We start from the raw sequence: 14,458 nt of genomic DNA on the forward strand, positions 1-14,458 counted from the left end.
ATGTAGAGAGGGCGTTGTAAAGATGGTCTAGTCTAGAGCAATATCTGATTTATTAAAAAATCCCTTGTAAGATTTAATTGATTTATTTGATAATGCTGTTTACTTTGAGCAACTACTTAGACATAAGAATATGCAATATAGAACCTATTGTGCAACATAGGGTAGAAACTCAGTAAATATTTGTAGAATAAGAGACTAAATGAGAAGAGAACTCTCACTGCACCCCCTACTTACTGTTTTACTCTTCCTTCTGGACTGAGAGTAAAGAATAGTCAGTCATTGCCAAAGAACCCTTTTCTTGATTCATTCACATAACTGTGGTTTGATAATTATATACTTGTTTTCAGTTGTTTTTTAGGGGAAGACTTTAACGTTTGAAATATCTCACCTGCATAATCCTTTGAACATTCTCATATATTTCCTTAAGAGCAAATAATACTACTTATACAGAAATAAGACTCATATAACAAGCCTTCAGTGCAAGAATGATTACCCAGAACATATTGTTCCCTTGTGGACTCAGTCCTACAGTGTTTTTTGTTTTTTCTTTTTACAGCCACACATGTGGCATATGGAAGTTACTAGGCCAGGCGTTGAATTGAAGTTGCAGCTGTGGCCTATGCCACAGCCACAGCAACAATGGATCTGAGCCAAGTTTGTGGCCAGCACTGCAGCTTGTGGCAATGGTGGATCCTTAACTCACCAGGACAGGCCAGGGATTGAAGGCAAATCCTCACATGGAAATGTCAAGTCCTTAACTCACTGAGCCACAAGGGGGATTCCAGTCCTATAGTATTTGCCTCACCTTGCCCCTTTGTTTTACCTCTAACTTGCTCTCACTTCCTAACCACTAACTTTGCTGGTTCTTATCCTCTTTCCATTCTTATCTCATTCTTGCTTTGATCTGTAGGGGAGGAAAAAAGTTTTCCTTGACCTTCTTAGGGCCCTTGGCTGGGTCTGAAAATTAAAATGACAAAGACAGATTAACAGGAGAAAAACATACATGTTTTATTGACTTTTTACATGTACATGGAACCTTCACAAGAGAATGAAGACTTGAAGAAGTGATCAGAACAGGAAGCTTTTATACCTTTGAAACAATAAATTTGTAAGGAATTGACAAGACATTATTTGGCCTAGATAGTTAATGGTGAGGAAGTAACTAGTTGGGGTGATTTAACAAGGTTTGTCTGCAGATTATTCTGGGCTGATTAGAGTCTGTCTCCAGTAAAAGGAGAATTTATTTCCTCCCTTTAGGCAATAAAGGGGAAGTTTGTTTTTTCTGCATTTACAGCTTCTTAATTGCTTTCAAATAAAAATAATTAGTATCTCAAATAGGCATATTTTGGGGTGACATATTCTGGTTTCCTTCAAACCATGAGGTACTTTTAGAGCTACAATCATAACACCTCTTAATTCATTTTTCTTATACCCTTAGGCATCTTGGCTAAGTGTCCTCTCCATGACATTTCAAAGATCTGTATATAAACACTTGTTGACTTGAATCTCACTTGTTTACTCTCCTCCAGCAACTACCTTATTTTTGAGCAGTGGGCACTTGTTGCCTGGGTTCATCTTTTGTATCCAAGGCAGGCCATCATGTACAGTTGTGATTATTCAGTGCATAAAAGTGTATGGCCAAAGTGGCAAGTAGGCTGAAATCCAGCCCTTGGTCCTTCATTCACCATGTAGCCACAGGGCCCTAACCATTCAATGGGAGATCCTTTTTCTAACGCATAAAAAAGTGCTGAATTCAGCACTGCCTAAATATAGCTCTTGCCTTATAAGATGGTATCAAAAAACACTGGTTTCTGTTTGTCATGTTTTGCCATCACTTTCTCAGACATAAATTACTACTTGATTTTGGAAAATTTTCAACTGGGTGTTTCAAGTTTAGTTCCTCAGGAACCAGACTCTCCAAGATTGAATGCAGGAGTTTTTTGGGGGCCTGTGCCTGGGAAAAGTGAGGAAAACAGAACCAGGTGGAAGAAGTTGAATTGTGATATTGCAGTAAAGTCCTCATCAATCCTAGGATGACTTTCAGAGTTGTCCCTAGTGACCAGGATTCTCCCTCAGCCCCCTATTCCATAGCCTATTTTTTTGGTCTTTTTTTGTCCTTTTTTTTTTAAAGGGCTGCACCCATGGCATTATGGAGGTTCCAGGCTAGGGGTTGAATTGGAGCTGTAGCCGCTGTCCCATGCCAGAGCAATGTCAGATCCAAGCTGTGTCTGCGGCCTACCCCACAGCTCATGACAATGCTGGATCCTCCTCACTGAGTGAGGCCAGAGATCGAACCTGCATCCTCATGCATGGTAGTCAGATTTATTTCTGCTGAGCCCATGACGGCAACTCCTATTCTACAGTCTATAGTCACTGAATGCAAGCTGCTCCCAGGGAGTAGACCTGACTTTAGTCATGATGTCTCTCTTTGGCTAGGGAGATTATTGGAGAGAGACTCAGTTAAGAACAACCCACACTCCTGGCATCAGTGGAACAAGGACTCAATACTGGAGGTGGATTTGGGCACAACACAGCATGTGCTAACCTAACTTCATAACGACTGAGTGACTTTTTTTCCACCATGGGATTTTGGAGGAAAGAGGTAACTAGTGCTTGCTTTTGGTTGAAGGAACACATGATAGAAACAGAATAATTCCAGGAAAAATTCGAATTTTTTTCTTTGGAAAGGGTACCTGAGATACTGTAATGAATACCAGTAGTATAGATGTAGTAATCCAAGATTGTCTGAAAATCCAGGTTGCGCATTGTATTTATGACTGTAAGCTTGAAAATATCTTTCTATGATTTTGTCCTCTGTTGGTTCCATGCTCAAGAAAATATCTATATTGGTTATCAGTGGAGAAATATAACTAAAAAAAATCTCTTTGTAACTCAGAAAACCTCCTTTCAAAGGTGATACGGAAAACAGTTTCATTACTGAATAAGCATGAAATTTATGCACCCATGACAGACAATCCACTGGGAGACTGCAACAATAGAAAGGAATCCAACCCCCTTATGTAGCCAAGTGGATACAAACCATCACATCACACATAGTTTATCCCAGCTTAACCTTGTAATTGGGGTGACCATCTTGTTGGCTTTATCCAGAGGTAAAGCAAATGTCTCATATCTTTGTAATAGGAGGTAGTTTTGCAAATTAGAGCAGGGCAGCCATCAAAGTTAGGCTCTTACCTTCTTACTGAAACTGAGAGATATGGGAACTATAACCCTTGATGTTTGAATTTCTAAAAGATCCATTAAAAAATGGTTCTTGAGGAAACATGTTTGAATTGTGAGGCTGGCAAGAGGCTTACTTAGCCATTATATGGATTTACATACATTTGAAAAGGACAGAGAAAGAAATCCTGAAAGAAAAAGGAGATTGGGGAAGTTTCTCGCCTTATTTTCAGTAGGGAGAATTAAGCTTCTTATTTTTAACTTATATTTGCCCTTTCATTGTATATCTGGATGTGTTTAAGGTTGTGTCTCCTTGAAGCACTGAAAAATTTTAGAAGCAACCCAAATTCAAAGCTGTTTAAGCACCTGGAGTAGCATCATTGACTATCATCTGATGATAAGCTAAGGAGACCATCAAATTTTGAGATATTGTAATGAAGTGATTCAGTGGTGCTGGAGGTGGGACTTTGGATTCTGATTGCTGCGTGCCCTAGAAGGAGTTATATAACCTCTTTTTTCCATTCCCCAAATAAGAATAATATCATTTACTACTTCAGGCTATTGGTTAATTGAAATAATGTGGATAACTGTCCTAGCACAAACACACATTCAGTAGGAGCTCATTGATCATTGTTGTTTTGGTGACATCTATTTGCCCATAATAGTAAACATTTGATTAGCTTAAAAGTACTTTGTTTAGGAGTTCCCATTGTGGCGCAGTGGTTAACGAATCTGACTAGGAACCATGAGGTTGCGGGTTCAATGCCTGGCCTTGCTCAGTGGGTTAAGGATCCGGCGTTGCTGTGAGCTGTGGTGTAGGTTGCAGATGCGGCTCAGATCCCATGTTGCTGTGGCTCTGGTGTAGGCTGGTGGCTGTGGCTCCAATTAGACCCCTAGCCTGGGAACCTCCATATGCCACAGGAGCGGCCCAAGAAATGGCAAAAAACAAACAAACAAACAAAAAAAATACTTTGTTTATAACACAAATATAATCACACAAAAACCTCAGTTTGATCTAGACTTTTTTTGTGATACTAGTTACTTTTGTCCACTGTATACATTATTAGCTTGGTTTGGGTACAGATTATTTGAGTATGAACTCAGAATGCAAACTTTCCTTTAGCCTGTTCCTTTTTCCCTTGGAGAAAGTGGACATGAGCAATGGCTGTCCAGAGTAAGAGAATGATGCCTTGGGAAATATCTTGACAAATTTGAATCTTTCTGATGTCTTAAATGCCTGACTGCTGTGCTGATTCCTAATGAAATGGACCACTTCTTTATGCAGTTTTTGCTTTGCTCCTGTTTACTTCCTTAGACTCTTGTTCATGCTTCATTTCCCATAATTCTTCTTTCCACCATTAGTCTTTGGCTGTTTGAATGGCCGATAGCGTGGTTGTGGAAAGAATAGGGCTTTTGGTAAACTTATATGTATCAGTTAGGAGAGCTTAGATTCTACTACAGTAACAAATGACCTCCAAAAAAAAGATTGCTTTCTTGCTCATGTTACACATTCATTGCAGATTGACTTCAGCTCTACTTCATGCCATTTTCAAGATCCACCCTCTATCTGATGAACAATTAACCTTGTGGCAAAGGAAAAAAGATCTTGGTAAGTATGTACTGGCTCTAAAACTTCTGTATACAAGGAGTTCTTCTACTCATCTTTCATTGGCCTAAGCAAGTCACATGGCTGAGCCTGCTGTTAATGGGATGAGGATGTATTACTCTCCCACTGGGAAGGATCAGTGAACATCTCCCAGAGTAGATACATCTGCTTTACAACAAAGGGTATTGATGAAGTATTTCTCTTTGATCATACTAATGATTGGCGAGTGAGGGGAATTAATGATGAGAAATAATTCAGTAACTGCTTTTTTCTCATCCACTGGGGTCAGGTAAGAGACACTCCTTTTGATTTTAATTTAGTTTCAATCATAGATCACAGACCATTCTTTATATTTTCAGAACACAAACAAAAGCCCCTTTTAAGCTGTATTTTGCAGGTAGGAGGAATTAAAGTAGATGGAAGTGTAAGATTCTATTTTATCTCCATATATTACTTTTCTGAAGTTCAGAATTCACAGCAATATGTTGATGAGAAAGGTAACATTTATCAAAAAATCAGAAAAATATTGCTTCCTTTAGAAATGATAGTCTGAAAATAATAGTGTTTGTTTCTTTTTGCTTATAGTTTAAGTATTTGATCATAAAGAATCTTCTAAATAAATTCTGTCTGCAGCTATGAGTTTAGTTGTTGAAAACTCATGTTGGCTAGGAGAAGCTTTAAAGAAACCTCTGTAACCTGTCATTACACTAATTATAGTATTGTACCATGTTTGTTGCTTATCTTCTCGCTTCACAGTTTAAATTTCAGTCTTTTGCTGCTGCTTAATATTTCAGATGATTCCTGCAACATGTTTTTTTTTCCCTCTCATCTTTCAAAAACAATTGTGACATTATCTGAACAATTTCACCAGTACATTTTATATAGAGCAGAGGATGGCAAAATTCCCAAGTGCAGTTCAACAGCTGTTGTTCTTCCACTGTGGGTTAAGGATAGAGGCAGTTGTATCCATGGTGACCTATCTGAGTCAGTGAGGATGGGAACTGTGGGATTCTTACAGGGGTTAATAACAGAGCAAATGCTGGCAATCCAGTTTTCACTAAACATTTGGCTTCAAATGGATTTTTTTTTTTTTTAAAGAAAGGATTCATTTTTACAGTTCCTCATTTTTGTAAAGCAGATAAATTTGTGCTTAACCAAAGACCTGTAACACCTGAAAACTTATTTGGAACTAAAAAGAGCTTAGAGAAAAGACTATATTTTACTCTTACATTTTAATTTAGAACATACATTACAATTTCATGCTTATTTAAATATCACCCTCTGCCTCTTTCTCCCAAAACATTTGAGGTAGAATGCAATGAAGGCATATTAATAAGTTTAACAAAATAAGTATTAGAGTAATACATCATGACCAAAGGAAGGGAGTGCATTAGAGAAAAAAAATATGATTTATATTTTCTTCCAGTGGGCTTTGTGATGCTGAAAAGCATTAATAAACTTCATGCCTTGGAAAAATTGGAGGAAGAACCCCCACCATATGCAGATGAATTAGATTTGGGGTATGTACCTGGGATGGGGAGAGGGGGAGGCATCTAACCCACACATCTACTTCAGCATCTCATGTGTCAGGCATTGGGAGTATGTTTGATTTGAAAAGGTTTATATTATAAAATCGTACCTGGAAAAAGACCCAAGCTGTTAAATAAAATAAAGAAGTGAAACAAGTTTTTATGGGGGCCTCATTGGTGCCTTTCCAGCAATATTTTTCATAAATGCCTTTGTGGCTTCTGTATCTGTAGGGAACATAACCATAACACAAGCCCCAACCCCAGGATCCATGTCAAAGTAAGTTAATACATAGAAAATAAATCAACACTGACTGTCTATTTTTAAAAGACCTTTGCCCTTAACATACAGAGTGTTCCCAGATGATTGGCTTGGGGCTCCTGATAGTGTATTTTAGCCTCAGGGTCCACATAGGGTGATTCCTGAGGGGCAGTGTTAATGGACAAACACTCGGCATTCTGTTCTCCTGCAGGTAGCAAAGGTTTCTCAACACTTGGATGAAGCAGCAGCCATTAGGCAGTATTGATTGTAATTAGAGATTTCTTAAATTTATTGCCTTTCAGTACTTGGAAGATTTATTGAATTGGTGAACCTAGATCTATCTGAAATAATTTGTAACTTCTCATTTTTGTAGGACAGTTATCATGGAGTGAAGTGTACTTGTACTTAGAAATAAAATTGTTTGATTTTTATGTTTTAGTTACTAAATTTCCCATGTAATTGCAAATATAATTGATGACAGAATACCTGTCAAGAAAAGGAAAATTTTGAATTTTTAGACAGTGTATTAAGTTTTGCTTATCTTTTATTGACTTAGCATATATATTCTCTACTACTGTAATATTTATACTACAAATTACCCTGCAAATGCTTTTTCTTGAACTAGCAAATTGAAATGATTATAGTGTGTATTAGGGAGTTCTGGGACTGAATATAAAGATATATGTGACTCAATTGAAATTGCTGTACCTCATATTCAATGCATTTCTGTTTTGGCTCTTAATATAAAAATATTCTTTCTGGAAGTTCCCATCGTGGCTCAGCGGAACCTAATCCTACTAGTATCCATGAGGATATGGGTTCAATCCCTGGCCTTGTTTAGTGGGTCTGGGATCCAGAATTGCTGTGAGTTGTGGTGTAGGTCACAGACACAACTTGGATCCCGAGTTGCTGTGGCTGTGGCATAGGCCGGCAGCTATAGCTCTGATTTGACCCCTAGCCTGGGAACTTCCATATGTTGCAGGTGTGGTCCTAAAAAGCAAAAAAAAAAAAAAAAAAAAAAAAAAAAAGTTCTTTCTTACATATATGTGGATGAGAGGATAAATGTGTTTCCTCACACACTATCAATCAGCCTTATACTTCATCCTAATGTAATAGAGGTAATGCTGATGTTAAGAGAAGAGGTCCTTGTGTCTATAGTGAGTGGTCCCAGATTTGAAGAAGTGGTTCTTCAGAATAGGTGAAGTCTCCAGAACCATCACAGGACTTGTACCCTATGAGAGCCTTCTTTAGTAGGAAGAGCTCTAAGCTTCAGAGTCATCTACTGGGACTCAAATCCTGGTTCTATCACTTTGAGCATGTAATTGCCCCTTTTGATTTTCAGTTTCCTTATCTATAAAGGAGATCAGAATTTTTCATAGATGATTATCTGGTATATAGAAAGTAGTTATAAGCACTTCCCCAACTGTGATTTGCTGGTAATGTAAGGAAAGTCTTATTATTCTCACTGGATTTTTCTTAGGCCCAGGGTTCTGGAGTGACTGACCTAGGCTGGAAGGACTACAATGACATATCTGGGCTAGGTATTTTCAGGTTTGCTGGACCTGAATAGGTTCTCATCAGTTGTTTTTCAGTCCAATTCTAGATTTCATGTTACTCCAGTTTATAAGCATCCTTCTATTTTTGCAGCTACTTCCTTTGGGTCTGCTCTGATTTTTGCTCCAGGATTCTAGGGTCCTCAATGATGAGAAATCCTCAGTAACAGAGCCATTTATTTTCTTTATCAGAAATGATTGTTTTATTCAGTTAGAAGACTGCAAAGGTTAAGATCCTGTCCATATTGAGTACCTACTCTGTGCCAGACATGGTTCTGGGAGCTAGAGATACAGCAATGAACAAAATAGACAGGATCTTTATGCATATGGAGATTATTTTCCATTTCAGTGGGGCAGAGACAGGAGGTCAGGGTGATGAACTATTTAAGTAAACAGTTCCATGGACAGGACAGTTTATTTACGGTGATAAAGTCCTATGAGAAAACAAAACAGAATAATAAGAGTAATGTGGTATGTGTGTGAAGTTGAAGGGGCAACTTGAGATTTGTAGTCAGAGGAGGCCTCTCTGAGGTGGTGACATTTGAATTGTCAATTTATGGTTTTTGTTCATATCCCTTCCATCCGCTGCCCCCATCCCAACTTCCGATTTGCCCATCAGTGATTGCTATATTACTTGGTGAAAGATTGAAAGGCAAGAGTTGTGGGTGTTAGTAACTTGGAAAGTGGGGTTTATTTTGTTTTATTTATTTTTCTTTTCTAGGGCTGCACCTGCAGCATATGGAGGTTCCCAGGCTAGGGGTCTAATTGGAGCTGTAGCCACCAGCCTACGCCAGAGCCACAGCAATACAGGATTCGAGCCGTGTTTGCGAGCTACAGCACAGCTCACAGCAATGCCGGATTCTTAGGCCAGGAATCGAACCTGCAACCTCATGGTTCCTAGTCAGATTCGTTAACCACTGAGCTATGACAGGAACCCGGAAAGTGGGGTTTAAATGGAGGGGTAGGAATGTGTCTATGGCTGCTAAATCTTTTTTTTTTTTTTTTTTGTCTTTATGCCTTTCCTAGTGCCGCTCCCATGGCATGTGGAGGTTCCCAGGCTAGAGGTCTTATCGGAGCTGTAGCCACTGGCCTACGCCAGAGCAACAGCAAGGTGGGATCCAAGCCGTGTCTGCAACCTACACCACAGCTCATGGCAACTCCGGATCTTGAACCTGCAACCTCATGGTTCCTAGTCGGATTCGTTAACCACTGAGCCACGACAGGAAATCCATGGCTGCTGAATCTTTTTCTCAGTATTAGTGATGGTGCCAGAATAGAATCTGTGCCTGGGTAGGAGGAGATTCAATAGGGTTTTTTTTTGTTTTGTTTTGTTTTTAAATTGCAAACATGAATATCAGGAGGAGCCTTCTGAGCCTATGCTAGAGGACAACAGTCTGAAAGACTTGATAGTTCAGGTTCCAACTATATTCTCAAAGCAGCATAAATTAGACAATAGCCTTATGAACAAAGATTCAGAGGTGTGTGTGTGTGTGTGCCTGCCTTCATATGAGGGTGAGAGAGAAGGCTGCCGAGGGAGAAAAGAGATAAGAGAAACACAGAAAAATTTGTACGTTATGTGTTATACCTTCTGCCTTTTTTTTTGAACATCACTGACCTTAAATGTTAGTAAGATGACACTAATTTTAATATTAAAAATTATTACTGGGATGGTGTACACAAACCGTTTACATGGGAAATCCCTGTAAATGATGTTAATATTGTAGGACAAGATAATGAGTGAGATAACTGCAGTTTTATATTTCTCAGAGGAAAAACCAAGAATGGAATTTTTATAGGGTAGGAAAGAAAAACTCTGAAAGCAACTGTAGAAGACAGAAATAAAACATAGTAATAGTTGAATATCAAAGAAAAAAGTGATAGTTTAAAATAGGTTGTATTTGTGAGGATAGCAAGTAAAAATATTTCTTATAAAGATAAACATGTATGGTTGTTTTAAGTCTGGGTGCCCTTTTACTTCCTTCCTCTAGCCTGTGGGCTATAAAGGCAGATTAGTTGAAAAGAATTATTGAGTTACCCGTCCTATCTTTTGCATATGGGAGAAGAAAGAAAAAAAGCATTTTCTATTATGGATGCAGTTCTCAGACTCTCACTAGAGGGTGGTGTTGGATCTAAAACCAGAGGTTGCTAATCTGGTACATTCATTACTAGGCTGCATTTATATTTAAAGAAAAGGTAAAATCGAGCCTTCTCAGTCTTCCCTAAAAGTTGATAAATGTCAGGTCTGAAAACTCCCAAGGGCCTTATTCAGTTCTGGCTGTTTGCAGCCCCAGAGGAGCCAGATAAAGTAGTGACGAGATTACTGGGGAGGAGTTAAGTGACAGATTCTAATAACGGCTCCTGCACTAACTGGTGGACAAAAAACTAAAGCTCTCTGGGCCTTCATCTCATGTATAAAATAAAAGGGCCATACTAGATGATCCCTAAATCTCCTTACATCTCTAAAATTATGATATTCTAACAAATTCTGGGTCTAAAAGGCTGAAGAATTTTTCATGTTCTTGGCCAAAGGAACAAGTCATATCTCAAATTATAATTAATAATTAATATATAAGTTAATGTTACAAATGAGGTTTAACATAGATACTAGTATTTAAAAAATTCTTAAACTAAAATGTCAAATCTTTTGTCCTACTAGGGAATCTCAGAGCCATCCTCTTCATCTATCTGAGCATTCTGTGGTTAATTTCAGTGCCTTAATGCATCATTCGAGGATATCTTTCCTCTTGGTTGCTAACTTGCTGGAAATGAGTAAAATATGTTTATATAGGGTTATCTAGAGAAAGGAGGTTGAACCATTATCAAATAGCGATGTTTTAGGAGAGAGATTAAATCCCCCACCTCATCTTGTACTTAGCCAACATCCATCATATCTGTGCTTTGTGAGAAGTCATTCTCCAGAGTAGTTGGTTAGATTTCTTATTACCCTCACCTCTTTTATCTGATTCCCTTCCCTTGTCATATTCACATTGCAGAATGAACTGAAGATTTTTTCATGGACTCTGAAGCAGATTATCCAACTCCAGGGCCCCAGTAAACCCTAGTTTATCTCTGCATGAACTTACCTTCTAAAGTGAGAGCCTGCCATTAACCCCTGATGCACTCTGCGCAACCCCAAAGGTTTTGACATTAATACTCAACAACCCCATTTCCTCCAAATTGCTTTGCTTTGCAAATGAAGGTTTCCTTCCCCTCCCCCCGCCTCCTGGATTTTGTTGCATCTTCAGGTTCATTTCGAACATCGAAACTTCCCAAAATATACATGGAGCGGCTCCGGCTGCGCACACGCGCGCGTGCGCGCGCTCACACCCTCGCATGAGTACACGAGCCCGGCTGGGCCGGCTCCCACTTAGAGAACACATTCCATTCTTCGAGCTCGGGCACACCCCTCAGCAGTGGGGATTGGTCGGGCCCACCTCCCCTCGGCGAGGCGAGCCTCCTAAGAGGCCCAGACGCCTGCCAATCCCCACGGGCTGTCAAAACAAGTCTTCCCTCCCTGTCACAACAGAGCGGAGTGGAGGTCGCCGCCACCGCCGCCACACTTCCTGGGGCAGCTGCACCGCGGTCCACGGGCAGGTGGCGGGTGCTCCGGGCTGCGGTCGCCGGGCTGCAGCCCCTCTCAGGCCGGCGCGTCCCGGCTCCGAAGGCCAGGCGCTTGGTGCCTTTTGTCTGGCGCATAGCGGGCGTTTGCATCACGTTTCGGACACCTCCCTCTCCTCTTCGCCTCTCCTTCTATCTTCTCGCTCACATCTTCTCCCCACCCCCGCCGCCGTTCCCCGCGGACTGCCGGCCTCCTGGACCCAAGCCTGCGGACGTCTCTGCTCGAGCGATGTCTCCTCTCCAGAAAGTTACCGCCGCCTCAGCCTCTACCGGGCGGTGAAACAAAGTCTGGCGGGGCCGCCTCCCGGTGCATGAGCGCACCAGTGCCCAGCGGTTGGACTCTGCTCCTGGGCGTGCCTCCTCCCCCCAGGGAGCCCGAAACGCGCTCGGCCATGGCCGAGGGCGCAGCCGGCAGGGAGGGTCCCTCGTCGCCAGAAGCGGCTGGGGGCGAAGATGACCCCCGAGTGGGCCTAGACGCCGCCTCCGGGGACTGCGTGGCGGCGGCCCCTGGGGATCGGTGGAGGGACCGTCGCAGCGGGGTCGCATTGCCGGGGGCTGCAGGGACTCCGGCGGACAGTGAGGCCGGCCTCCTGGAGACTGCGCGGGCGACCCCCCGGCGCAGCAGCATCATCAAGGTAAGCGAGGCCTCTCGGCCCCAGGAACGTGGGTGTGGATGGTGGGTGGTGTGTGGATCGCGGGCCAGGGCAGGATGTGCGGTGTCCGGAGGCATCGCAGGCTTGGCATTGTTTTGTCCCGTCTCCTTCATTACTGAGCCTTCCTTCCTTGTCCGGGGGTTCCCAGACTCAGTTCTTGGCTGTGAGAAGCAGAAGTGATTTTTTTTTCCCTGACAGCGGTGGAAAAGTTCCGCTGGGCGTCTTAGCCTTTTGATGGATGCTTTCCCTCATTTTCCCTGAAAGTTTCGCTAAATCCTTAAGGAGGAAGGGAGGACTCAATATAAATGCAGACCCGCGGGATGGTCGTGCACTGCTCTCCAACGAAGTTAGCTTTTCCAGCACAGTAAAGGAAATACACAGTTTACCCTCAACTGAAAATAAAAACAAAACCCTCGAGTCAAACTCTCTTGAAATCTCACGAAGCGTGAACTTTCTCAGGAGGCAGGCAGAGTTTTCACTGGACTCTGCGGCAAAGTAAAAAGTGAAGGTGGAGTGCAGTTTCTGCGCTGCAGAAAGCTGCGCTGCAGAAAGCGCAACCAGAAAGCAGTCGATCCACCAAGCAACATCCCGGGTCCTTGTGGTTACTACCACATCCAGGAAAAAGCTTCCCAACCCTCAACTACCAGTCAGGGTTTCTCTCCATTCATTTGGCTAAAAATTCGTAAGCCTCGCCCCTTCCCTATCTCTGTCTTCCACTTGGGGCTTGTTTCTTGTTCGAGATTTCATCTTGGGTGCGTGACATGGGGTAAGGTCTCCTGGAAGTCAGAGCCCTCCCAAAGGCTTTTTTTTGGCAAAGGGTCTCTTAACGTAGATGCATGTGGGTAATCTTGGGGTAGATGACGTTAAAGTCGATCTTGGTAGAGCAGTCAGTATGAAACTACTTATACATAAAAATAACCCAAAGATGATAATGAAAGATGGACTTGGAACTACCAACTATTCAACGTACTTGTGTTTTCAAGCTCTAAATTGAAGCTCCTAGTTCCAGTGTGGGTAGACTGCTCCCACAGTTCATCCATCCAAGTATGATCTAGGCTTTCCCCCAGTACTGACACATGGAAGTTTAAAACCAAACGGGGAGATTTCTATATTAAAATAAGAGTGGGTAGTAGTTGCAAATGACTTGTAGTAGTTTCTGTTATTTTGTGATTTGTAGATTATGTGAAGAGGACTGTTCTATTCTGTGTGTGAATTTGGATAAAACGGAAATGATCACTTTCCCCCCTTTTAATCCACAGATCAGAGAGCATATTGTTTTAAAACTTAAAAAAAAAAAAATCACAGGCAACATGCATTTTGAATTCTAAGATATAGACAATACACATATTGTGTGAGAACAAGAGCTGGAAGATAGTTTAAAATATATCATCATAAAAAACAGTGGGCTTTTTATGTTGTAAAACGTAGAATTACAGAGGGTAAGGAATATACAAATTCTTGCACCTAAATTTGCAATTTTTAAATTTTAGGGTGTGCTGGTTGATATTCTCAGAAGGATGCTTGCTGAGTAATGGTGCCTCTTTTGTTTTGAAGTTTCTTTTTTGTGACAAAAAATAAGGGAGACAACAGAGTAGCAATTTGATTGTTTCCCTATTTAATAGTGAAATAAACATTTAATAAATGGTCTTTAAAAGTAAAAATACCAGAAAATGAAGTATATTATTATTATTATTTTAAATTAGGTTTTATTGAAAAAGTAAAATATACATACGGTAAAAACAAATATTGCAAAGGAGTTTGAAGAGAAACTCCCAGCCACTCTATATTCCCACTTACATAGTTCTTCCCCAAAGCTTTTAACACTTTCTTATGTATTCTTCCAGAAATGTTCCATGTATATATAAACATATGTATCTGCACATATCTGTGGTGAACTGTTGATACTGCTGATTTATGTAATGACATTTGGCTAGTTTTACAGGCCTTATATTTTTAGATTTGCTCCAAACATTTAGATGCCTAGAGGGTTGTCTAAAGTCTTTGTGATGGGTCAGTTAATCCTCAAGGATAACCTGGTAGGTTATTGGTAGGCAGCAGTC

At 40.9% G+C, this 14,458-nt stretch overlaps 1 protein-coding gene across 45 annotated transcripts in view; it reads left to right on the forward strand.

Moving 5' to 3' along the window:
- The window catches only part of PLCL1 (phospholipase C like 1 (inactive)), a 958,345-nt gene that overhangs the window by 10,328 nt on the left and 933,559 nt on the right, over positions 1-14,458 (forward strand). For 40 of the 45 annotated variants that reach the window (XR_014830053.1, XR_014830034.1, XR_014830032.1 and 37 more), the window contains exon 1: positions 11,684-12,380. Coding sequence is in view for 3 of the 45 variants with exons in the window: in XM_021075726.2 (XP_020931385.1) it covers positions 12,057-12,380 (324 nt within the window). In the remaining 42 variants the exon portion in view is untranslated. Of the gene's footprint in view, positions 1-4,700; positions 4,790-6,212; positions 6,307-11,683; positions 12,381-14,458 lie in introns of those variants that run through there. The other 5 variants (XM_085000290.1, XM_085000287.1, XM_085000291.1 and 2 more) reach the window with 1 other exon arrangement.

Source organism: Sus scrofa, chromosome 15, assembly GCF_054392235.1.
Source record: "Sus scrofa isolate SSC_HxYL_T2T_F1_AM1 chromosome 15, Sscrofa_HxYL_maternal_Yorkshire_Landrace_v2.0, whole genome shotgun sequence".
Classification (NCBI taxonomy): Eukaryota; Metazoa; Chordata; class Mammalia; order Artiodactyla; family Suidae; genus Sus; species Sus scrofa.